Here is a 24698-nt window from a genome sequence, read left to right as displayed (position 1 = left end):
GTCGCCCTAGCCCGCGCATTCCTGTACGCTCCTGCGACATGCGAGTTTGGTTTCTTCGGCCTTGCCCCCCTCCCCCTCTGTCTACCCGGGTTGGTTTACTCCCTCGATACGATGGGCACATGCAACTGCTCTAAAATTCCTTGCCTTGTGTGTTTGTTGTTTTTCGTTTCTTAAAAATATGAAACCTTTGTTTGTTCATGGACTGCAACTGCGGCCGACGGCAAGGATTTACACTCCAGTGACCCCCTTTCATGGCTTTATCGACGTGAATGTTCCAGTTGTACCTAGGGTCACACTGCATTTTAGCGGCCGGCCTATTGGTTGTAGGCCCATACTTGTATTTCTCTGAAATTGTAATAAAGGTTTTTCAAAAAAAAAAAAAAAAAAAAAAAACCTTGCAAATTCACTGGGGAAGCCATGGGTTTCGGACATGTTGTGGTTGGCGGAGATTTTGCTGGTGGAGGGCCAATGGGGTTCCCCCGTTGTGGTTGGTGCGGGCGGCTGTGGCTCGCGCGGCCGCAGTCTTCTGCTGATGACATATGTGTCTTTATGAAAAAAAAATATTTGTAATATATGTATAGCTAAAAATTTATGGAAGAAGACATGGGCAAATAAGTGTCTAAATACAGTATTAGCATCAGCGGGGGATTGCGGTCGCGTGGGTTGTAGTTGCCTGCGCTGGCTGTGGCGGGGGAATTTCATTGGTTTTTTATCGGTGGAATTTCCGCTGACTGTGGCATGTCTGGGGCCTATGGTTTTTTCAGTAAATATATATATATATATATAATTATTATAACAAACACTTAATGGTTTTATAGTAGGGTTTCTGTGTAGGGGATTATTTTATACAGGTGTGCCACTTCTTGTTATAACATTTACTGTCTTTCAAGCTCCACTTGAAACAGACTCCTTCTTATATTTTACTGCCACCTGTCAGAAGGATAGCCATAATGCTAATGTTACACCACAGCTGCTTATCAGAAGGGTTGCTATGGTGGTAATGTGACAGTACTGGCACTTCTCAGCCCTCCAAACCCAGTGAGCGTGACTGCAATCTTAAATAACACAGCGCACCGCCCGGAAACGAAAGAGGCTATCCTTTTTGGGAGGGACAAAGACATTCTGGGCAGTCTAAAAGAAATCGAGCCCGCGAATAGAAAGCAAGCACATGTGAGTAACAAAAGGCAAAGCCAGTGGTAGCAATTGGCGGAATGCATTTTATGTAAGCTTTCAACATGTTCCTAATATGTCGTTGCATCCAGACAGCTGCACCGTCTAGTAGTACTCATTTTCCGTAAACCCTCTGTCTATTGAGTCTCCGTTTTGGCTCAGTGAGTTGAACACTGTGGAATGTGCAGTGATTTGCAGGTCCCAACTTTGAATCCTCTCAAGCCAACACCACCCAAGGTGGGTCATTTTAATACCTTTTAAACTGGGAAATAGTAACTCCAGTTACAGCATTTAGAAAGCGTGTAAGTGCATTGTGAATCACTATTAAACAGTATTATTGCCCTCTTAAAAAAAAAAAAAAAAAAAAACAGAATTTATTGAATTTTGCCGAAAGATACGTCTAAAAACTTTCTTTTTAGACAATCCATCAAAAGACAACATAGAATCAACAGGACTGAGGAAAAAATCTATGTTTTGCCCACCAACAGCAAAAACTCCCAAAGAAGTAATCATGTTCGAGAAAGTTGTCTTATCAGCCATTGCTGAAGTTGAAAAACAAAAAAAGAGATTCGTTAAACCCAATATCACCAGAGTCCAGAAAGAGGCTTTGATTGACTTGAAAAATGATCCATCTATAGTAATCAAACAAGCCGATAAAGGCGGCTCTATTGTCATCTGGGCCACCGAACGCTATACAACAGAAGTGACAATACAACTTTCGAATGAACAATGTTACAGGAAGTTAAGTAAAGATCCAACGGTTTAACTACAAGGCAAATTGTTCGATATTCTTCAAAAAGGATTCGATCAAGGGTTTCTGGGTAAAAAAGAATACGAGTTTCTAAAAAATAAAAATCCTCGGACACCAATTTTTTATGTACTCCCAAAAGTACATAAGGACCAAAAGTGTCCTCCGGGACGACCGATAGTCTCGGGTTGTGAGTCATTAACTGAACCAATTTCAAAATTTGTGGATTTTTTTCTAAAACCCTTCATGCAAGAGGTGAAATCGTACCTACAAGACACCACAGACTTTTTGATTAAATTGAGCACAATGGAATTTGAAGATAACAAATACTTTCTTGTCACGCTAGATGTGACATCACTGTACACGGAGATACCACAAGATGAAGGGCTGGCTGCCTTGGAAACATTTCTCAATAGTAGACCTAAACCCGAAAAGGTTCCCACACAATTCATTATGGGATTAGCTACCTTTGCTCTAAAAAATAACTACTTTTGTTTCAAAGATGACTTTTTCCTTCAAGTTAAAGGCGTCGCAATGGGGTGTCCTTTCGCCCCAGAGCTGGCAGTCCTTTATATGTCCAAATACGAAGATAGATTCGTATATAACAATAACCCCTTTTCAATCTTCATTGGAAATTGGGTCAGGTACATTGACGATGTTTTCCTAACCTGGACTGGAGAAGAAGACCAACTACAAGGCTTTGTAGATTGGCTAAACAACAGAACACCAGATATTAAATTCAGCCTGAACTACTCCAAACTTAGAATGCCATTTCTGGACGTTGAGATCTATCCAAGTGAGGGTCATCTTGTCACCACACTTTATAAGAAAAAAACGGATAGAAACAAAGCATTACACTATTCAAGTAACTATCCACGCAGCCTAAGGGACAATTTGCCCTATGGCCAATTTTTGCGAATCCGTCGAAATTGTTCATTTAAGGATGAATATTTTTTTCATGCTGAAATCTTAAAGACCAATCTCCTATCCAGAGGATACCCTGAAAAACTATTGAAGAAAGCAATTAAACATGCTTGGTGGACCCCGCGAGAGGCACTTTTGGAAAGGAAGGATAAATGCAAAATGGACAGGATTGTCTGCGTATCCACTTTCAGCCCCACGTCAAACTGGTTCAAAAAGATCATTACCCAAAACTGGCATTTGGTCAAGAATCTAGACACCACACTTAAAGAACCCCCGCTGTTCGCTTTTAGGAAAGATAAAAGTATTGCCAACCAGCTAGTGCGAGCCGCTCTACCGAAAACTAAAAGTCTCAATATGAGAAGTTTCTTAAGTCTTCCTCCAATCCAAGGCCATCACAAATGTGGGACGTGTGTGTGCTGTGAGTCAACTATGGAAGGTAACCACTTTTCCCATAAGGGAATACATTGGAAACATGACACCTTTTCAAACTGTAAAACGAAATTTGTGGTGTATGGAATCCTATGTCCATGTAACAAACTGTACATCGGGAAAACAAATCAGGAGACAAGGCTCAGAATTCAACAACATAAATCTAGAATTCGTAAAAATGTGCAAAACGCCCCGCTGGTGAATCATTGAAATCTTAACAATCATACGGAAAAGGATGTAAAATGGACCGTTATTTCCAAAGTGGTCCAAGACAGCCGAGGTGGTGACCTTGATGCTAAATTACTAAAAAGGGAAGCTATGCTTATCATAAAATTCAACACGTCAGTCGACGGACTGAATGAAATCTCTGAGATCTATAATTTATAACTGGTCCCAACTTTGATCTGGGTTACACTGCATTCAGTTTGTTTCATCTCAGACATGCCAACATCGTGCGCAGGTGCGATCCCTCTTGACCATGCCAGTATATTGCTGACGCGCTTTCATCTGGCTCAGACCACTTGCTCTACATTATTTCACTTGTTCCAATTTGAATAATTCAAATCAACATTAGGCCACAAAAGCCTGCTATTGCATTGGTCTTTCTTCTTTTGAATAAAGTTTTGTGTCTATTCAACAAAACACTTCAATAATACTACGTTTCCCATGAACATCGATTTATGCTGACACGTTCACCTTGGTCATCAAGGAGCGCTTAGGGCTCCCTCTTACGATAGCTACGGAACCTCTGCAGTCCAAATTGAAAATCCTACGTCTTTTCAGACCAGGCTGCAGTCCGCTTTCTGTCACGAGTAATACATGCGCAGTACAAACGCGACAATAAATCCCGATTCTACAACTTCCTGGATTCAACTCCGGCGGAAGCATCGGCATTTAAAGAGATACCATTTCCTCCTGGATTTCATTCCTACTACAATGGCGTCAGACGCACGGACTGAGGATTTCTTCACTGCCCTGTAACGATCGTCTTCAGGTAAGAATTTCTTGCCCTGTGCAGCCCCGTAATACTAGATAGAACGCTACATTCGCTAAGAAGCATGATTAACTATGGGCCATTTCATTGTTTTAGAACATACAAACAACCGCAAAAGTAATTTTTGCACAGAAGACCTGTAGACTGCTGAACTGGCAATACAGCATTTACAAAAAAAACCAGATTCTGACGCCAGAGGACAGAAACGCCATTCTGACACTACATCAGCTTGACAAGTAAGACTGCCCCCATAGCCCGCTCATGCATGTCAAAGATAGTTTTTCAGAGGTGACATCTTCGTGATTCTTACTCCCTCTTCTTTTAGGGCATCTTACGGATTTATTATTAACGTTGAAAGCCTCTTCTGTGTGCAATCAGCCGCAGGTAAGACGCCAGAATAAGGTGTGTGGTTCGGTATTCAATTAGGGTCATTTGGTTAAACTCAGTTTTGTTTCTGCTTTGTTTCAGAGAGTGTTGGTCCTGATGAGAATCCCCACATGCGAAGGGATTCGGAACGCGCGTAGACCTTTCTTCGCTTTTGGCCAATCATTGACAAAACAATCAAATGCAGTATATCATAACTGAGCCAAGTTATAACTGTTGATGGCTTGATGTTTTTTTATTCAACTAATATTTTTTATGACAAACAGTGTTTAGTATGATTGATGAGTCTGTCTGTTTTTTGTCCGAGTGATTGTTGTATGCTAGTGGTGGTGTCGCTCAAATTTGTATATGTAATGTGGATAGCAATGTTGTATCGTTTTTTCTATTTTTGATATGTTATAAATGTTATATTGTATCCGTGCAAACTAATAAGCAAATGTACTATATGCAAATAATGCGGATTAAATCCAACGGAAAAAGTGGTTGAGAGTGAAACTGTTTTATTCAGTTCATGGTTCAAACCTTCTTTGAGTTAAGTGCAGCATTGGCACTGTTCTTGTTTTGTTAAAGTTAAATGGCGGCAATTGTGGGTAAGACTCCCGCGTTATGGTCACCAAGATGGTGGCCACAGACTCTGGGTACCACCCCCACCCCAAAGGGGTAGGTAAAGAACCTGGGGATGTGGCTAAACTCTAATCTCTCTTTTGATCACCACACCAGGACTGTGGCTGGAAAGTGTTTTGGCATAATGAAAGGCCTTCGGAAGAACTTAGATGTGCTCCCGGTAGCTCCCTGGAAAACCCTAGTCCACGCACTTGTCACCTCTCACCTGGACTATGGGAATCCACTCTACATAGGCGCCAGTAGCAAGAGCGTTCAAAGATTACAATACATTCAAAACGCGGCTGCCCGCCTAGTCCTAGGAGAGCCTTGTCCAAAAATGCCCGAACTACTTTACATTGGCTCCCCGTAAAGGAAAGAATTCTAGTTAAAGCCCTATGCATTAGTCAATGGATCATGATGAGGAAAGGTCCGAATTACCTATACAACCTATTGTCCCCCTATACTCCTACCAGGGTCTTACGTTCTTGGGGCTCGGGGCTGGTTCAAGTCCCTGTTATTAAAAAAAAATGAGAATGGGGGGGGTCGATCTTTTCGCTACCTGGCCGCTAAACAGTGGAACGAGCTTCCCCTGGATCTTTGGATGGAACAATCTGGAAAAAAAATCGGAAAAAACTGAAGACATGGCTCTTCCAGACATAGTTTGTTTCTGCCTGCTTTTTTTATCGCATCTCATGTAGCATCTTCCGGCCGCAGCGCGGGGACACACTAGCTAGTGTAACCAGGCGCTTTACAAGCTCTTTTATTATTATTATTATTATTATTATTTACCTTATTTGACCTTCAATATGAGGGCGCTTATCTTTGACCAATATTTGAAATTTTCTGTTTTTAACAGCTAAACGTTTTATCAAGAAGTTTTCGGGACAACTTCCATCTTCCGCTACTATATACGCCTCGTTTGCTACTTGTTGCTACGCCGAAACGACTGTTTCGAAGGTATATCAATTTTTGGGAACTTTGTGATTTTCCACAGCTGATGTAATATCTTTTCTCACATCTCTTTTACTATTCCTAGCCCGCATGCACTTATATAAGGCTAATTCAACATCACTTCTTTGCATGTTACTAAACACTACCCTTAATATGCACTCATCCCAAATATTGCTGACACATTACTTCTTCAAACACCTCTTCTTTCTTTTTTGGGGTCTCAATCTGGTGTAGAACTTTCTACGTTAACACTTACTTTAGGTTGGGAACTACATTATTCATCTGATCTAAGAACTAGTGATTCTTATAGTATGGTTGATATCTACATTATTGGATTACTACACAGCCTTGAAAAAGTCTGTGACAAAACACGTGTCGGCTGTTCTCCATCATCACCGAACATACCTGCTTTGAACAGAATTGGAAAACAATAACTTGTAACAATTGTATCTTGTTCACAAACCGAATTGCTAGAAACTGTTAAAGAAAAGCTTACAAAGAAACTGCTCTTTCTTTTTGTACATCAACTCTTTCTTTATGTTGGTCTACACCTGTGAAATTAATTAAACGTATCTTCATGAAGATGAATTATTGTAGAAAACAGATTTATCTGTTAGAGGCATCTAGCTGCAGATTCCTCAACTTAGAATATCCCCAGGCGTCAGACTGGATCCGGAAAACTTTTTGCAGCAGCACCTCTGCACGCCAGGGGACGGCGCAACGCTACCCCGCCCTGACGTCGTCCACGTACGTGACGTCAGCGAGGTCATATAAGTCCCTCGCGGCGCCCTGACATCAGTTTCCTTCTTTTCCACGTACAACGCGGATCCGGAGTGAGCGGTTCCTTTGGCCTGTTTTCAGGCCCTTCATTGACGCTTTGCGTCTGGAACAGTGTGCGATGCCCTCTGGCTTTAAATCCTGTACTTCCTGTTCGCAGCAAATGTCCGCGACGGACCCGCATCTTATTTGTATGTGGTGTCTCGACGAGCACCACGACTCCACGGACTGCGACGCCTGCCAGCAGCTCAAACCGAAGTCCTGGCGGGAGCGCCGGATGAAGCTTCTTTTGGCACGGCTGTCCGGGTCGGTGTCGTCTCGTCTCCCGCCCTCTTCAACGCAGTTCTGCCGTCATTCGCCCTCTGGGGCCCAAGGCCGTCGTTCACCACTTCTTGGTAAGTTGCGACCTATGTCACCGAGGTCCTCGGCCTCCACCTCCTTCAGGGGCGCTGGTTCCCGGGACATTCCGGTCCCGTGCCCCAACAAGTCGCCCTCGCCCTACCCACCCTATCCGGGTGCGAGGGCGACTTGGGCGCAAATAGAGGCCTATGCCACGGCCTTGCAGGCCTCACTTGGGTCCTCCTCCGTTCCTGGGGCATCCTCAGGGCCTTCGCTATCTGCGGGGTCGCAGACGGACTCGACAGGGGGTTCGCCTCCGGCGTCGAATGAGCTTTTGCCCTCCAGGGACGTCAAAGATGTGGTATCGTCAGGGGGCGGATCGGCTGGGTCCCCCTGTACGATCCCTAGGGCATCGTCACGGTGCGGCCCAGCTGGGTCCCCCTCTACAACCCCCTGCATCCCTGCCGCGCCACATAGTCCCACGGGGCTCCCTGTGGCATCGCAGGCGGTTGCTAGTGCCCAAAGCTTCGCTTTGTACACGCCTCAGCCTTCTGGACAGGCGGAGTCCGGAGACGGGGCCGGCGCCAAACCGGGACTCGTCTCCCTGGCTCTGCCTCCGCTTCTTTCTCCAGAGTCAGGGCCTTCTGTGGTCGAGACCGATGCGCCCGAAGGCTTGCCTCCCCGGATCCAGCGCCTTCTTCCTCTTCTTTGAAAGGGGAGCTGGTCGTAGATTCGGCGCCAGACGGAACTGCCTCGGCGCCGGACGGAGCAGATTCGGCACCGGACGGAGCCGACTCGGTGCCGGATGGAGTCGGGTCGGCACCAGACGCGGTGCAGTCAGCGCCGGCTGCGGTGGTTTTGCTGCCGCATCGACGTAGGGTTGTTGATGAGTCTTCTCCGGAAGTGTTTGTAGAAAGTGTGGCGACAGACTCACCCCCTGTCAACGCCGGTAGTATTCTTGCCCGTGCCTCCTTTAGAATATGTGCAGCCAACAGGATCCCCGCCTCCTCAAGAGGATCCACAACCAACTGACTCCTCGCCTCTTCCAGAGCCTACTCGGGACCCCCATTCCTCAATGGGGCTCTCCTCAGTGGAGCACTGGTCGCACCCTCACTGTCTTGGGAGGGTTAGCCTACAGCCCTCACCGAATGATGAGCTCCTGTCTCCTCCTCCTCGGACTACCGAGGCTGGTGCAACCTTTCTGCGAGTGGTCTCTTTGGCCACTCAGATTCTGAATATGCAACCCCCTTTGGTGTCCCTCTCTATGTACCCTTTACTTGATGTTCTTCACCGTGGGTCAGTGAATGTGGAGAAGCTTCTGCCCTTTGAAGCGTCTCTTTATGATGCTCTTTTGGGTACCTGGGTTCGTCCAGCTTCTGGTGACCCGGTGGCTCGTTCGGTCTTGCACCACCACCGTCCTGCTCCACATGATCCGGTCTGCTTATTTTTGCAGCCGGACGTGCAAGGGTTTGTTGTGCAAACTACCTTCCCTTCCCTGCCACTGCTGATACTTCCTCCCTCCCGGGAGTCCAGATGGCTTGGTTCATGGGGTCGGAACATCTTTGCCTCCCCTAGTATCTCACTACGGTCACTAAACACGGTGTGTATCCTAGCTCGGGCTACTTCTGCCCTCTGGGACTCTGCAGAGTCTTTGCTCTCCACCAGCGCTGAAGGTTCTCGTGTTGACCTCCTTCACCTTCTCCGTGACCTTGCAGATTTTACCATTCGCTCCACGTTGGATACTGTAGATTCCTTGGGCCGGGCTATGGCTGCTTCAGTCGCCTTGCGGCGCCATACTTGGTTGCGGGATAGCGTCTTTCCGGAAAATATCCGGGAAAGACTTGTTGATTTGCCCTTTGATGGGGTTTTATTGTTTGATGCACACGCTGACTCAGCTGTTCGGTGTCTTCTTGCGGGCTTTCGCCGCCCACCTTAGACCTGTGTTTCTCAGGCATTTGTCCTGGAGTGGTACCCTTTCGTTCAGCATCAAAATTATGTGTTATATGTTTTTGGGCTGGTGGTAATCCTCAGGTCTTTCTTTTATATGGTATGGGGTGATTACCCCTTCCTTGACATCTTTTGGGTGTATTATGCGTTTTAAACTGGCAATTCGCCATCTGTGGCAGTGTTCCACAGATTGTTCCTCGGGCTGTGGCTTGTCCTGATGGGTGTTCTCCGTTGTTGGGGTGTGCATACTCCATGTGGGGTACTTGTTTGCTATTATATAGCTCAGTTTGGGTCAACCGGGCTTAGGAGAATCCTTGGCCTCTATGCCTCCTCTGGTACTCTTGTCTGCCGATTGTACGGCACTCACTGTTGGGCCTTGGCGTCATCATCTGTACATCATAGATCTTCTTGCTTATTGCTTCCTTCTCCTCCTTGGGAGCTTTTAGGAGGGTTTTCACGCTTGACGGCAGCTTCTGTCTGCCATTCATGTACCGGATGTGTTCCTCTACAACTATGTTCCATGATTGTGCATAGTTTATTTCTTTATACATGCAAGTTCTGTAAGTACTCTTGTTCCTGCCTCTTCCCCTCTCTTCGATGCGGCGACGTAGGATCCCAAGTCTCCATGTGTCAGGGAGCTATTCGGTCATGCATATGGCATTTCTACGAAGCACTCTTTTGTGTTCCAATTACTGGAGTTGTTTCCAGCTCCTGAACAATTTTTTTCTGGATAGAGGTTGCTTTCCTTCCCTTCGGAGGGTGTGGTCTGCAATTCTGCATCTCTATGCCTTCGTACTTTGGTGGCTCTGCTACTCCTCCCTTCGGAGGTGCCTCCTTCTTGCAGTTCACCCTGTTTGATATCTATTTGATATCAGCTAAGCATACAGGACAACATTTCTACTGTCAGTCGTCCTAGTTCTATGCCATGCGTGTCTGTATTTAATGTGCTGGCTATCGTTTTGGCGCTCCAGCTGCCGAGTCGAGCGGCCTTGTGCTTATTTTGGATATGCCACCTTCTGGTCTCTGTGGTTGTTTGCTTTGTGCATGTTTCTATGGTGGCCTGCATCTGCGTGCTTCACATTGTCACTGTTCACCCCTGTTTTTTCCCCTTTTTGGGGCTGGTTGTGCAATTAACGGGGTTCTTGTCCCCGCCTGCAATTCTAGAAGCATTACTGGTTTCTACCTATTAGCCTTTGGTCCTTGGCCGTAGCCACTCCGGCCTTCCTTCCGTGGGCTAGACTGGTAGGGTCTGGTTGCCTCTCTTGATGTTTCTTCTCGACATTTGGTCGGTGTTCATATGGTGCGCCAGTACATTGAGAGGGGTCCTTCCTCCTCTCTCTCTCTTTCTTTTGTTCTGGTATATGGCTGGTGCCGTTTCTATCTTTCATGCTTATACTGGTATGGTGTAGCACCGTTCGGGCACTTTTGGGATATCTTGCATTCCATTATCTTTTGCTCTTCCGAGCTATTTGGGTTGCTGTCTGGCTGTTCCGCCACAGCCTTCCCCATTGTCCGTGACTCGGTTGCTGGCTCATGTGCTTGGCGCTTCTGTTGTTCTGTCGCACACCCACCTCTCCCTTGGGGTATGGCTGTGGTATCTATTCTAAGTTAAGGAATCTGCGGCTAGCTGTCTCTATCAGATGTACGAGTTACTTACCTTCGGTAACGATGTATCTGGTAGAGACGTTGTCTAGCCGCAGATTTCTTAACGCACGCCAAGCCTCCCCGTTCTGCGAACAACTTGCCAAATGGGTCTTTCTGCTGTTCTGCGCACAACTTGCAAAATGGGTATTTCCCCTGACCTCTTCAGTTGCCGTTGGTTTTCTCTAACGGGGACTCACGTTGTTGCGTCCCTTCAGAGTTGCCATAATAAGGCTGACTCCCTCTTGGAGGTTTTCTACATTCGACGTGATCCCTTTTGCTTGTCCTTCTGCAGGAGAATCATCTTCATTTTACTTCTTCTCCTGCTACCTTCCATCCCTTCCGCCTTCTCTATTGGCTCAGGGTTCTGGTCTCCTCTACAGTAGTCTTCCTTGGGGATCTGTTGACCTCTGTCTCAGAATCTCCATTATTGTAGGGGTAGTGCCAGTCTTTTAATTTTCATTCCTTCCTGCGGTGGACTGTTGTTCTCTTTGTGCTCCGTTCTTGCTACGTGACACAGTTCTACATGGTAATGACAGTCTAGTTCTGTCTGGTGTTCTACATGGTAATGTCAGACTATTCTAACTGTTGAGATGTTCTTCCCTTGTTGCTCTCGGGAAGGGTCTTCGCTTTGCTTGCGGGGTTCTTTCTCAAGGCTAATATGTGCGCAGTGTCTAAGTCTGTCTTCTCGATGGTGTTTTGCACCATCCTCCTTCTTTATTCATGGGCTTTTCTCCCTCGCACACTGTTCCCATACTTTCACAGTTTTTTTGATGGTGGCTCCGCGTTGTACTGCGGAAAAGTTTCTCAGAAGAAAACTGATGTCAGCGTGCCGGGAGGGACTTATATGACCTCGCTGACATCACGTCGTGGACGACGTCAGGGCGGGGTTGTGTGGCGCCGTCCCCCGGCGCGCAGAGGTGCTGCTGCAAAAAGTTTTCCGGATCCAGTCTGACACCTGGGGATATTCTAAGTTAAGGAATCTGCGGCTAGACAACGTCTCTACCAGATACATAGTTACCGAAGGTAAGTAACTCGTACTATATGTAAATGTGGAGTGCTGGGGTATATCTCTTGTAAACTTGTAAATACAAAGCCCTTTGTACAAAAACACCTTAGGTGGTAGGGTGTGACATTACTCTGAGTGGCACCAATACTCGACCTATCCACATACACTGTGTTTCTTTCTAAAATATGCCCACTAAATAGCTCACTATACATGGTGGCACTTGTTCATCCATTACCATCTTGTTTGTTGCATACAACAATATCACTAGCAGCCGCTAGTGAAATCCCACTGCAGCTGTGGCATGTCTTTGTCGGATGACCCACGCCAGGGGTTCTACAGCGAGACCAAATACAAACAGATATAGCGGCATCCCTGTTGCATGCCCGTATAGATATGTAGTGGTTCTGAAGTGTGACCACTGACCCGCACTCACGCCAGAGGGACAGTATATGATAACGTATCCACCTAAAGAATGCCCGAGGGATCCCCATGTGATGTAGGACTGTAAACATGTATGGCCATTCTATGGAGTTGAAGGCTTTGGGGGCGTCCAATAACTTCACCGCCACCTGTAGTGAGGGCTCCAATTGGTGTAGAAGTGCAAAAATGGTATGAAGGTTGTGTGTTGTAGACTGCCGGGATGAAGCCGGATTGGTCCGGTAGCACCATATTTGTGAGAAGTGGTTGGAGTCTAGTGGCCAATAATTTGGCCAAAATTTTAGCATCAATATTGTTTAATGAGAGTGGCCTATATGACTCGCATTTGTCGGAGGGCTTGTCTGGTTTAAGTAAGGCTACAATTAGGGCTTCTCTAATGGATGGGGGGGGGGGGACAGTATTTGCTTGTTGTACGCCTCTTCGTATACTGCTTGCAGTTGTGGCTTGGTAAATTCTTTATAAAATGCGCCTGTCAGTACATCAATGCCCAGGGCTTTGCCATTAGGCAGGGTGTGAATATCATCCTTCACCTCATCTACTGTGTTATGCTGTACCGAGTATTGTTGCTGCCCTAAGGAGAGCCATGCCAGGGACACATCCTTTAAGTAGGCTGCAACGTCTGTCATTTGGACTGCAATGCATGAGCCATAATGTTGGGTAGACAAATCTTAAAAGGATGACAGGATAGTCGGAGTGTCATGGCATGGTACTCCATTAGGAGCAGTCATGTTTGTGATGTGCTTGTGCCCATAAGGCTCCTTCAGCTTGGCCGCCAAGCTCCTGCCTGGTCGCCCTTACTTGCCATATGTTGTCGAGACAGGTGTCGTACCTCATGGTCCGCTATTTCTTTACACTGTGTGGTCATATCCCCGCTGACAGCTAATGTGTGGGGACTAGGTGTAGACTTCTATTTTGTTTCAAGGCGTCTGAGCTCTTATTCTATAGCCCTTAACTGCTTGAGCAGATCCCTTAGTACTTCCAACTACATGCGTATACATACCCCCCCTCACTGTGACTTTACAGGCCTCTCAGAGAGTGTCTGATCCTGCCACAGATCCCTAATTTTTCTCAAAGTATTCAAGGATAGGATGTAGCCTTACGGTTAGAGTAGTCGACCTCGAAGCTGGGGAACCGGGTTTGAGTCTCTGCAACGACGCTCAACATCTTGTGATTCTGGGCAAATCACTTAATCTCCCCGTGCCTAACAAAAATGAATGTGTCCATCTGTAACGAAACTGGTGCTCATGTAAAGCACTCTGATGACCGATGTCACGGGTCTACTTCGTGCTATATAAAACTCTGAAAAAAATTAAATAAAAAAAGGATAGCAGTGTGGAGCCCCTCCCTAAATAATGGGTCAAGCAAGAACATAGGCCGGTACCTCCAAGTAAATAGTTCTGGAATATGTGTGGGTATCTCTACCACCAGTTTCACTGACGCATGGTCTGACAGTGTTCGTGGCATGTGTTGCACCTCCGCCACCCACAAGCTGACCTGCCAGGGTCACCAACCAATAGTAGAGTCTTGACCATGTGCCATATACTGATGACATCAACATACCTTCCCGTCCCTCTGGATTTTTCTGTCTCCACACATCGATTAAGCCATTATCGTCCATTACCTCTCGCACCACCAGGGACAAATGTTTGCCATGCCATCCCCCAATTGCCGTCCTATCAAGCACTGGATCCAGGTACGTGTTTAGATCTCCTCCCCATAGAATGGCCGAAATTGGGAGCATGTGTAAGCAGTTATATATATCCTTATAAAATTCAGGATCGTCTATATTGAGCCCATACGTTGTGACTAGTGTGATCCATGTGCCGTAAAGGTTGTCTTGTATTATCACATAGCGGCCCTGGTCATCCATTTCAAAATGGGCAAGCGTGAAAGGTATTCCTTTTTTGATCAGGAGTGGGACACCCCCCCCCCCCGGAGTATGAAGAGTAGGATGAGGCTATTCGAGTGCTAGCCCATCTCGTCCCTATACCACACTCGGAGTATTTGGTAGATGTGTCCTTGTAGTAAGGAGATATGTATATGATGCCTGTCTAAGTACCTCACTACCTGTCGCGTTTTCCTAGGGTTATTCAGGCCCTGGACATTGTTACCCCAAAACACTACAACTCTGTCTGATCTGTGTCAAGAACCCCCCCACAACGCATGGCACATATTAAGGTAGCAGTACTGTTATGGCAGTTCAACAAAAAACACAACACCCCCCTCCACCCACTGCAGCATCCCAATCATGCTAAAGACAACATTAACCCTAAACAGCGGTAGCCGATATATGTAATTAAAAATAACATTATCATGTATATCAGTCAGTACTTCCAATAATTGACAATAATATGGGTAATACCCTCGTAGGGAATGCCTCAGTCAACCTCCCAGTGTGCGGAGGTGGCTAGGGAAAACTAAAAAAGTAATACATGTTATCTACATCATGAAGCTTACCACAATAGAGGTATGAGAGCCCTGTCTGTCCACCATATCGCCTTCCTCATTCCGGCGTGTTCGTTTGACGTAGGGTGCCAATAGCCCAGTGAAGTTGCGAGGTCCTGTGAGTCAGCTCCCTCACACCTCTTGTCTCATTGTGAGATGGCCGTGCCATCCCTGAGCAGGGCACTATCTCTCTTGCCTTGAGTTCATGGTAAAAAGCCACTAGTTGTTAATCATATTTTGGGGGAAAGACATTGCGTCAATTACCAGAGGCATCTAGTTCTATGCTTATGAGGGCAATTTTAGCCCAGTCAAAGTTTCTCAAGTGTATCTTTCTTTTTAATAGGAGGATGCCGAGAGATAGCAATTGCATGACCATGATTTTTGTTTTCTGCATTAGTCCTGATGTAGGAAAGTCTCTTCCTTTTTCTTAGCATGTTATATCTAAAATATGTCTCTTTTCCCTATATGTTATAATTTGCACATGCTTGTTAATTTGTCTGAAGTAGGAGTCAAATAAATCATGTCTAGCTCAAGGTAGGACTCACCTTGGTTAAAAGGTAGCTCACACTTTTTTAGCATTGTGTGTTTGTGACTAGTAGAACCACTTTAATTATTTTTAAAGATCCACTAGCCTTGAAGAATGCCCCAGTCTATTTGGTCTACCAAGATTGGGCAGAAACATGTTGGCAGATAGGAGACGGGATTGAGCCATTGCTCTCAACATACCCATCCCTGATTGGTTTTAGACGTGCTCAGTGTCGTCCTGAATAAAGGTAATAACCTAGGAACACTGAGGTATTTTTAGTTTAATCTGGATCCCCTTCTTTTTGTCCAGTAGAATTTATCTAAGTTCTCCCTCCTTCCATTACAATCTTCGAGTAAGTTGAGTCCTCCTTCGTGCCATTGACCTATCATGGTCGGGAGAGGATACAGCTGATGAAGCATGATACTATTATATGTGTGAGGTGTCGTCTAACATAAAGGATGACTTTCCCCAGACGTGCCACCTTTTCTGTGATATCCAAAATTTGGATCCCTCTACTGTTCCAAGAATATTTTGATACAGTACATTACTTGCATCGTTCAACACCACCGTACCCTTGTCTGTGATTGTTTTGATTCTCAGGATGGACGTACGATGGATTACCCTTTGCTTCTCCTTTGGTCGTGTTACTATTTGTTAGATGACCAGCAGTTTATTTTCCAGCGCTGCTGCACCCTGAGGCTAAGTGGGGGGGTCATGATCAAAGTCCAAGAAGGGGTCCGGCTGGGATCTGGTGGCACGTTGTGCTTCGAATGTGGCTGGTCTGGTGTTTGTCCACTTCCCCCATGGTCTGATCCAAGTTTTGACCTTAATACACTGGATAAACCTAGGGTGCACTTCGCCCCAGCTCCTCCTCACCAGTGGGGATCCATTTCAGTTCACCCGATCAACCCCTCTAGCATGCACCCAGTCTCCTGCAGAAGGGCTCACACATTAGGCCCAGCTCACTTCTGCAAAAGCGGCCTGTGTCTATAAAGCCGTACAGTTAGTGGGATACCAAGTACACTGCAGCTTCCCACATTTGGGTAGGTATGTGCCAACTTCTGTCCCAGCTCAAAGCCCCCCAGGTACCAGCTCAGAGTAATATGCAAGCTCCCAAGGCCCAAGCAGTGTCAGGCTATCTCTGTCTCCTACGGCGGGGATTCCAGACGTATTTCCGCTCCTCCAGGTCAATTATGGCCCCCTCATGGCATTCCTAGTGACATCTTTATGTGGGCACCCCCTCTCACATGCCCGATGGCAGAGCAGCGCGGCCCGCTCCGGAGGTCGGCCCCACAGCCACTCAGCCTCTGCGTGTCTGCCCCGTCACAGGGAGTCTCGGACAGCCTACCTGGTGTGTAGTCCTGGTTGGGTTGATATGCCCTCAAGCGCACTGTCTCCGCAGTTTGGCTAAGCCGGTATCAGCAATCGGGCATTGGCAGATCAACAGCCGTGCCGAGTACTTCAATCATCTGGGCTGTGGTTATGAAAGGGCCACCGTCTCCCCTAGCGTGTATTGCAGCGCAGGCTGCAGTCGTTAGTGGGGGTGGTCCGTCTTGGCTACTTTCATCATCCCACTCTGCTACTCACTCCCACTCATCTACTCACTCCCCATTCTCAGGGCAATGCCATCTCAGGTGCTGCACTGCTGAGCGACTCAGGATGGCCCGCTCCTCTACTTCAGATTTTTCAATAAGGTCAGCACGGCCCAACAGCAGTCTCCTGGTCTGCAGCAGCTTCACCTCTCACAAAATGCACCCAACAGGCCGCCTCTCGCTTGCTGTCTTAGTCGCTCACCACTGCTGCCAACTCTCCCCTCAGTGAAGCACAGCAGGACGGCCACACGGGTGAATCACCAGTCGTCACTTGGCCCAGTGACAATGTATCCGATAGTTCTCTCGTCCTGCAGCCGCCATGTTGTTCTCCACTCAGCCAACATGCAGTAGGCCCTTTGAGTAATTTGTGCTTTTACCCTCAGTTCTGTATTATTTTAGGATGCTCTGCACGCCGGTACTTTAGTGTGCACCATAATGTCGGCGTCAGTGTGGATGGGCGCCTGATAGGATTATTGGTGGATTTGAGTTCCCAGTCAGCGGAGCAGCACTAGAGTGCAGCCATCTTGCTGTGGGCTCTCTAGTGCCCCGCTCCTGAGTGGGCATAAACTTGACTGACAGTTCCTAGTTTCACAAAAAACAGGAGGGTGAAACCTTTCTTCGAGTGTCCAAGGCAGGTGACCCACCTTAGGGGTGTGCCTAGCCTGATTTTCCTATCTGCTGTGCTGCAGAATGGGCCCCAGGGCAGGGGGTGGCATTCTCCAGGTCTGGAGGAAGCTGGGGTAGCATATCAAAGGCAGCAGAGGCTTTGAAGCCTCTAGCATTGGTATGCTAATTCACTAGCCATCCTGATGGAGGATGTGTGATCACCTTCCTCCAGAGCAGGCACTGTTTCTGATCTCTGAGGGGGGTCAGAAACTCATCTGTGATGGCAGGCTGGAAGTCTCCAGTCAGCCAGCACACTAAAGACTGGTAGGTTTCCGGGGGTACCTCTAAGGTGCCCTCTGGGTGCATGTCATAATAAATCCACTACTGGCATCAGTATGGATTTATTAAGATCAGGTGTTTGATACCAAACACCATAACGTTGAGTGCAGCCATCATGTAGTTGGGTCATTTGTGATGACCTGTGACGAGCACGTGGTTTTGAAATGGCTGACTGAACACTTGCAATGACCAGCAATGGGACTGGGCATCACAGGAGCATATCTGCTCAAGAAGATATGTCCTCATATATAATATAATGTAAGCTGCATTAGGGCTGTATGGCCTCCCTTAAGGGTGACTTACATATTGTATATTACGTGTCTTTGGACTGGCACACAGGGATTGGGACGTGTTGTGTTTTCAAAAATGGTTTGCTCCATTTCATGCCTCTTATAAAGGCCGTCTGCATTCAATTTATATGTGTGTCCCTTAGGGTGGCATAATACATGCTGCAGCCCCAAGGGACTCTCTTTAGTACCCATGCCCTACATACCAGGGCTACCATTTACTAGGAACTTATAGGGGTGCTAAAATCCTTGCCAATTGGATTATAACTGGACATTTTAATTGTTTGAAGGGAAAGAGCACTGGCAATGGACCCTTTGGGAGGCCATGAAGCCAACACTGCAGGGATGGACATTGCTTTCTGCACTGCGTGGCGTTGGCAGCGCTGTGAGAAACTGGTCCACATGGAAGTGCAAATCTCAGGCCTAGAGAGCAGGAGCAGAGAGTTCAATGGCGCGGCACCTCACAACAACTATATGCCAGCGACCTGCTGGACAAAGCCAAACTGTATTGGCGTGCCACATCTACCTGCATTTATCAGTGGGGCGACAAATCTAGCGCCCTTTTGCACCACTTGTGCCAGCAGATGCTCCGATCTGTGACCCTTCCCGAAATCTGGTGTCCGACGGGTGAGGTGCTTACAGGCCCTGTTCGCATCGCTACCAGCTTCGCTGATTATTACACGGACCTATAAGCCCCACGAGAGACTCTCCCTGCAGCCACCATTGACCAATTTTTGGCTGATCTGCCCCCGCAGTCCCTGCCAGTTTCTGTGCGTGACGACCTAGATGCCCCGATCGCGATGGAGGAGGTCCAGAGTGCCCTTGCGGATATGCGCTTGGGTAAAGCATCGGGCCCAAACTGATTTCCGTGTCAGTTCTACAAGAAATACTCATCCCAAATATCAGCACATTATTTGGCGCCTCTCCATGCTGCTAGGTAGGATGGCCCTCTTCTGGCTGACTGGCGTCACGCCGAGATAGTGGTCTTCCCAAAGGCAGGCCGACCCCCAGAGCTGCATGCCTCATATAGACCGATCTCCTTACTCAATGTGGAGGCCAAATTCCTGGCCAAAATCATTGCTAACCACATTGTCCCGTACATTACAACAGTAGTCCATCCTGATCAGGCGGGCTTTATGCCCAACCGTGCCACCCGATACAATATTTGTGCGCACATAACGCTATTGCCTCCGTGGATCAGCTGAATGAGCCAGCTGCGCTCCTTCTTGCCAACATCAATAAGACCTTTGATTCCCTCTGCTGGACCGATCTACTTGCACTCTCAGACCTCCAAAACATTGGCCCTAGACTTCTTAAATACATTCACCTCCTATACACAGATATCACCGCCTCGGTGCGGATCGCTAACTCAATGTCGCAGCTGCTCCACATCGGAAGAGGCACTGGGCAGGGATGCCCTCTATCTCCCTTTCTATTCACACTTGCCATGGAACCACTCACGGCATTGGTGCGAATCGACGCCCAGGTATATGGTTTTCGATTGGTCGAGGAAGGTGTCTGATCGTATAGCGCTATACGCTGATGATGTTTTATCCTTTTTCACACGCCCACATAGATCTGGCCCACGCCTGCTTCAAATAATGGAAATATTTGGCCAAAACTCCGGTCTCTATAAGAACTCTCGCAAGTCTTACCTGTGGCCTTTGTGCTGGAGCGATCAGCTTGGGACCTGGACACAACAGGTGACGGTGGTGCCTGATGGCGTTCAACATCTTGGGGTGTTCTTGTCGTCGTTTCAGCCGGGCTCCTGGACAAAAAATCTGGCCCCTCTGCTGCCTCAGATTAGACAACAGGTGAGCTCCTGGTCACATCTGCCCCTGACATGGATCGGCAGATCAGCCATTTTTAAAATGGTCTCGCTACCTTATCTACTCTACCAACTTCAAAACCATCCCTACCCAATACCACATACATTGAGTCCTTAGCCATTTCCTCTGGGGGGGGCCTCCGTCCGGGTCGCCCTACGAACGTGCTTTCAGTCCACGTACAGTGGGGGCTGGCGACCCCGGCTATTCAGACTTACCATGCAGCATCCCATCTCCTCATCTTAAATGATTGGTGGTATGGTGATAGACGTGACCCTACCTATGCGCTCGAGTGGTGGCTAATAGACTCTAAATCTTTACCCATGATTCTACACTCTGACGCAACACTCAAGCCGCTACCACCCGCAACCCGTACCGTCTTTGTGATCTGGCGACAGGCTCTGCGTAGGATTGGGTGGTGGGGCAGGCTTACTAAGGAGACTCCTCTCTGGCCCAATGGCCTCCTACCGCAACTGCTTGTACTGCTGGGGTTTGCGGGCTGGGACGATATTGGAATCTCAACGGTTGGTGATGTTCTTCAAGGTCAGACCCTTACATCCTTCCAACAACTACAATCTGACTTTCAAATGCCCCGATCCCAATTTTATAAATATCCTCAATTTCGCCACGCATTCTCCCCCTACCTTGCGCAGCAGGACATCATCCCCGACTTTAACCCCATTGAGGCCAAGGTGTTTTTGGGTGAGATGGGCGCACAAAAAATCACAGCACTATACCGCTCCTTGGTCACTAATAGTCACAACACACTTTACAGGACCAGGGAGGCCTGGCAGGAAGACCTGGGTCCACTTGACGAAGACGACTGGGAGGAGGCTCTTGAATCCCCACGCGGTGCAGCCATTGCGGCTCGCCTTCGACCGATACAATTCAAATACCTCCACTAGGTTTACTTTACTTGCTACAGGCTTTGGTGCGCTGGGATGATTGCGTCTCCCTCGTGTCTGCGCTGCGGATTGGCTGAGGGCACCTTCCTCCACACGACATGGGACTGTACTGCCCTATCGCGGTTTTGGTGTGGGGTGCTGGCCTGCCTCTCCAAGGTCTTGGGGTGAGATGTTCCACGGTCTCCGTGTTTAACTATGCTTCACATTACTGATGAGATCGGAGGTAATAGATACAAAAGGCACTTGCTATTTCTGGGGCTTACCTTGGCTAAGCGCAACATTACCATGGCTTGGAGGGCGACTTCCCCGCCCTCAGTTGGGGCATGGAAGCTGCCCTTCATTTCGCCATGGGGCTGGAAATTCTGATTTTTAAGCCACAGGGATGTCCCCAGAGGCACCCGAAAATATGGAAGCGGTGGGACGATTATCGAGGTCTATATCTTGAACCTATCCCCCGGCACTATGTACTGATGATTTGCCATGAAGATCCAAAGTTGGGTATGAGCACTGTGACCAATTGTACTTATACTAATTTATCGCGATTGGAGTCAAAATCTAATATTGTTTACATGGACATTACGACACTGCTGTTCTTTGTTTATAGTTTTTCCTTTGATTCAGTGCTATGTATCCTCATTTTCTCGACAAATCTATTGTAAAAAGTTGACATCTTTACTAATGCCATATTATGTATATGATGTATTGCCCTGGACCTTCCTAGGCTCATTTTGCCTGTCACCAATAAAATCTGTTGTGAGAAAGAAAAAAAAGGGATCCAGTGCACTGTCACTGGATCTGGGGGGAGGGTGTGTGTGTGTGTAATGTTTTTTTCGCAAGAAAACCAAAGGTTATAGGGACGTTATACTTATGTTGCAGTGTTATTATCAATGATGTTATAGAATATGTCATGACTGATGTAATATGCTGGGTAATGCTTTTTCCTAACTATAACGTCCTTGTAACCTTTGTTCTTTTCAGTGAATTTCCATGTTTTTAATACTTTTTCCTAACTATAACGTCCCTGTAACCTTTGGTTTTACATGGGTGTCAGTGAAGGGATGGGGAAAGGGCTCCCTTTACAAATTCAATGAACACTTTTGTCTGCAAATGGATGCTGATTAGACTTCCTGAAGCACTGCCCTTTTTGTAGAGTCTATGTGTGAGATGGGGTGGAGCTGCAGGTCGAAGGGAACCCTTAAAGTGAGGCCAAGCATTTTTCTACATTAATCACACTTCAGTGCAGAACCCTTACACCTGTTTGTGCCTCTGTTGTGGGTGCTCCCATTTGGAGACAGCCCTGCTGTGAGGGGTATCACTATACAAAGGCTGTGTCTGGAGTACAGCCTGGAAGATATTTTATATGTACACATATTGAAATTTGAAATGTAAACATATTGAAATTTACCTTTCGTTATCAGGAAAGGTAGCTACTGCAGTTGTCGTGCTATTGCAGATAAGGGCAATTTTAATGGCAGGATAACAGTGTATAAACTCCCTCGTAGAGCCAAACATTTTCAAAGTAAGCCAACCAGCAGAGACAGGGTTAAAGTACCTCTACCTCGTGGAAGCTGCGAAATCTGACACCTACAACGTAGCAGCAAAACACAGCCAGCTTTACATGTTGGCACATGCCCCTTTCTGCTTACATTTTTATACTACTATTAATAAGCCTGAAATAAGGCAGCTATGCAGGCAAGGTTCTCAGAGTGCTAACTCATTTTCCATTCACAACAAAAACAAAATAGAAAATAGTGCTCTGGTTACGGTCAGACATGGATATTCACTCATTTTTTCATGCAAACAGCTAGAAATGACAGATTGCAGTAGTCCTTAATGTTCTGTTGGATGGCTCCACAAGGGCACATTCCATTATTTTGCCAATCATTCACATGACAACATTAAGATAACTTCATCATGATGCAGTACTTGCCTTGCAAATGGCGCACTACCAGAGGCTTGAAGCTTCATAGCACTATAAATTATACTCACATAATCGACCTCTGAAGGAGGAAAGGCTATCTGAAGTGGCTTCGATATTCAAGTTACTGACAGCTGTCAGACGAAGACACTAAACCCACTGGGCTATCTTACTAGCTTTATAATTCCAAGCAACCGAGGATGGCAAAAAGGAGAAGGGAGGGGAGAGAGAAATCCAGAACAAAGAAATGTCAGAGGGGAGGTCAATCTGGCATGGCGTCAGTCAGACTAAAAACTGCGGCACGTGCAGTTTGCTCCCAGGTAAGCTTTGCGTGCCTTAGAGGTTTACAAAACCTTTTTCCTCTGGACCTCGTAACACACAAATCTCACAGCAATAAAGAGGGGTTGACTCTTAATCTAGAAGGATGTGGAAATGTAGAGAACGCTAAAAGATTTGCGCTGCCTCTGTGGGTTGGCAGCACCATGAAGCAGACAATTTATCTTAAGTGAATCGATTGCAGCGTTGCTTTTTTATGCATTAAACAGAAGTGATAAGGGATTGTTTCTCCAGAGCTAAAGATCACAGCTCCATACATCCCGGGCCCACAGTGAACAAAGGCTGCCTTAGCCTAAAGAGCCCAACATGTACTTGAAGATCTCCTCTCCAGAGGACATAAAAACTTTAAATGATGCACTCTTACAAACTCAACAATGGCTAGCCCAGAACCATCCTTTGTGAAATACTCTCAAAACAGAATTCCTTCTGATTGCCCCCCACAACTACTCTATACCGATCCTGGACTGGCTTAAACAACTCACTGCTCTTAACTGCACCCCTCATGTGGTTGACTGTGCTAAATCGTTAGGTATTACCTTGGACAAATACCTTAATATGCAAGCTCACATCAGTGCAATTATTAGGGGAGCCAATCTTCAGCTCAACGCCCTTAAGAAAATCTAGCCTTTCCTTTCGCCCAAGGACTTACGGCCTGTAGTACAATCCCTGGTTATCTCTCATCTGGAATATGGTTTGGTAACCCTTGCTGGGCTACGTAAAGCTAGTTTGGCCCCGCTCAGAGCCACTCTAAACAAATTGGACAGGCTCCAGAAAGCAGGAGCACATCACGCTGGACCTAATTCAACTAAATTGGCTATCTATCGATGCTAGAATACGTTTTAAGATATCTTGCTTGACGCATAAAGCCATTCATTACAACACCCCGGTTTACTTGGCTAATAAGCTTGAACTATTTGGCTCGTGTCGGAACTTAAGAAGTCTGTCCACCCTACTTTTGAAACCTCCCAAATTCATAAAGAAAAAAACTTGCAATCGTGCTTTCACTGGTCTTGCTCCAAGAATTTGGAATGCTGTTCCTCCCGAGATCAGATCCAACCCATCCACTGCATCTTTCAAGAAACATGTCAAATGGCTAATCTTTGAGTGAACATCAACAGCATTAACCTGGTTTCCTTCTCAAGCCTCCTCTCTCTCCGGATTTGATACTTCTTTTATACTTAACGTTCAAATTATTTTATGCTTTTCTTTTCACTTGTTATCTCTTTCTATTTACCTTCTGAAACTGTACTGGTCCCCCCAGACTGGCTGACTCCCCTTCCCCTTGACCTTGATTGTTCCCCCCTTTGTTTGACCGGGTGGTTATTTAACTTTCTCGTTTGTTCCATTGTGTTTTATATACTTGCTATCGCCACTTTGTACAGCCCTCTGATACCCGTAAGGATCATGTTTGCGCTTTAAAAAACTTTTCAAATAAAATAAATATGTTGTATCAATTGTCTCTCCGGGTTAGTTAAACATCTCGCATGGTGAGCCCAGAAAGCAAGAGCATCAAGCACAGCTCAAAGGGCTAATGCACGCGCTGCGAGGATCTGTATGCAAGCTG

General features: G+C 46.7%; 1 protein-coding gene across 2 annotated transcripts in view; it reads left to right on the top strand.

Annotated features, from left to right (window-relative positions):
• Positions 1–24698, top strand: part of LOC146833380 (uncharacterized) — a 59297-nt gene that overhangs the window by 7204 nt on the left and 27395 nt on the right. Inside the window, exon 5 of one of the 2 annotated variants that reach the window (XM_085600067.1) lies at positions 6109–6209. The exons of the other annotated variant lie outside the window; for it this stretch is intronic. Coding sequence (XP_085456193.1) covers positions 6109–6209 — 101 coding nt within the window. The remainder of the gene's footprint in view (positions 1–6108; positions 6210–24698) is intronic. 2 annotated transcript variants of the gene reach the window in all.

This window comes from Triturus cristatus, chromosome 4_2 (genome assembly GCF_964204655.1).
Source record: "Triturus cristatus chromosome 4_2, aTriCri1.1, whole genome shotgun sequence".
NCBI classification, from domain to species: domain Eukaryota; kingdom Metazoa; phylum Chordata; class Amphibia; order Caudata; family Salamandridae; genus Triturus; species Triturus cristatus.
The sequence above is the reverse complement of the archived record's forward strand: the minus strand, read 5'-3'. Positions and strand labels throughout refer to the sequence as shown.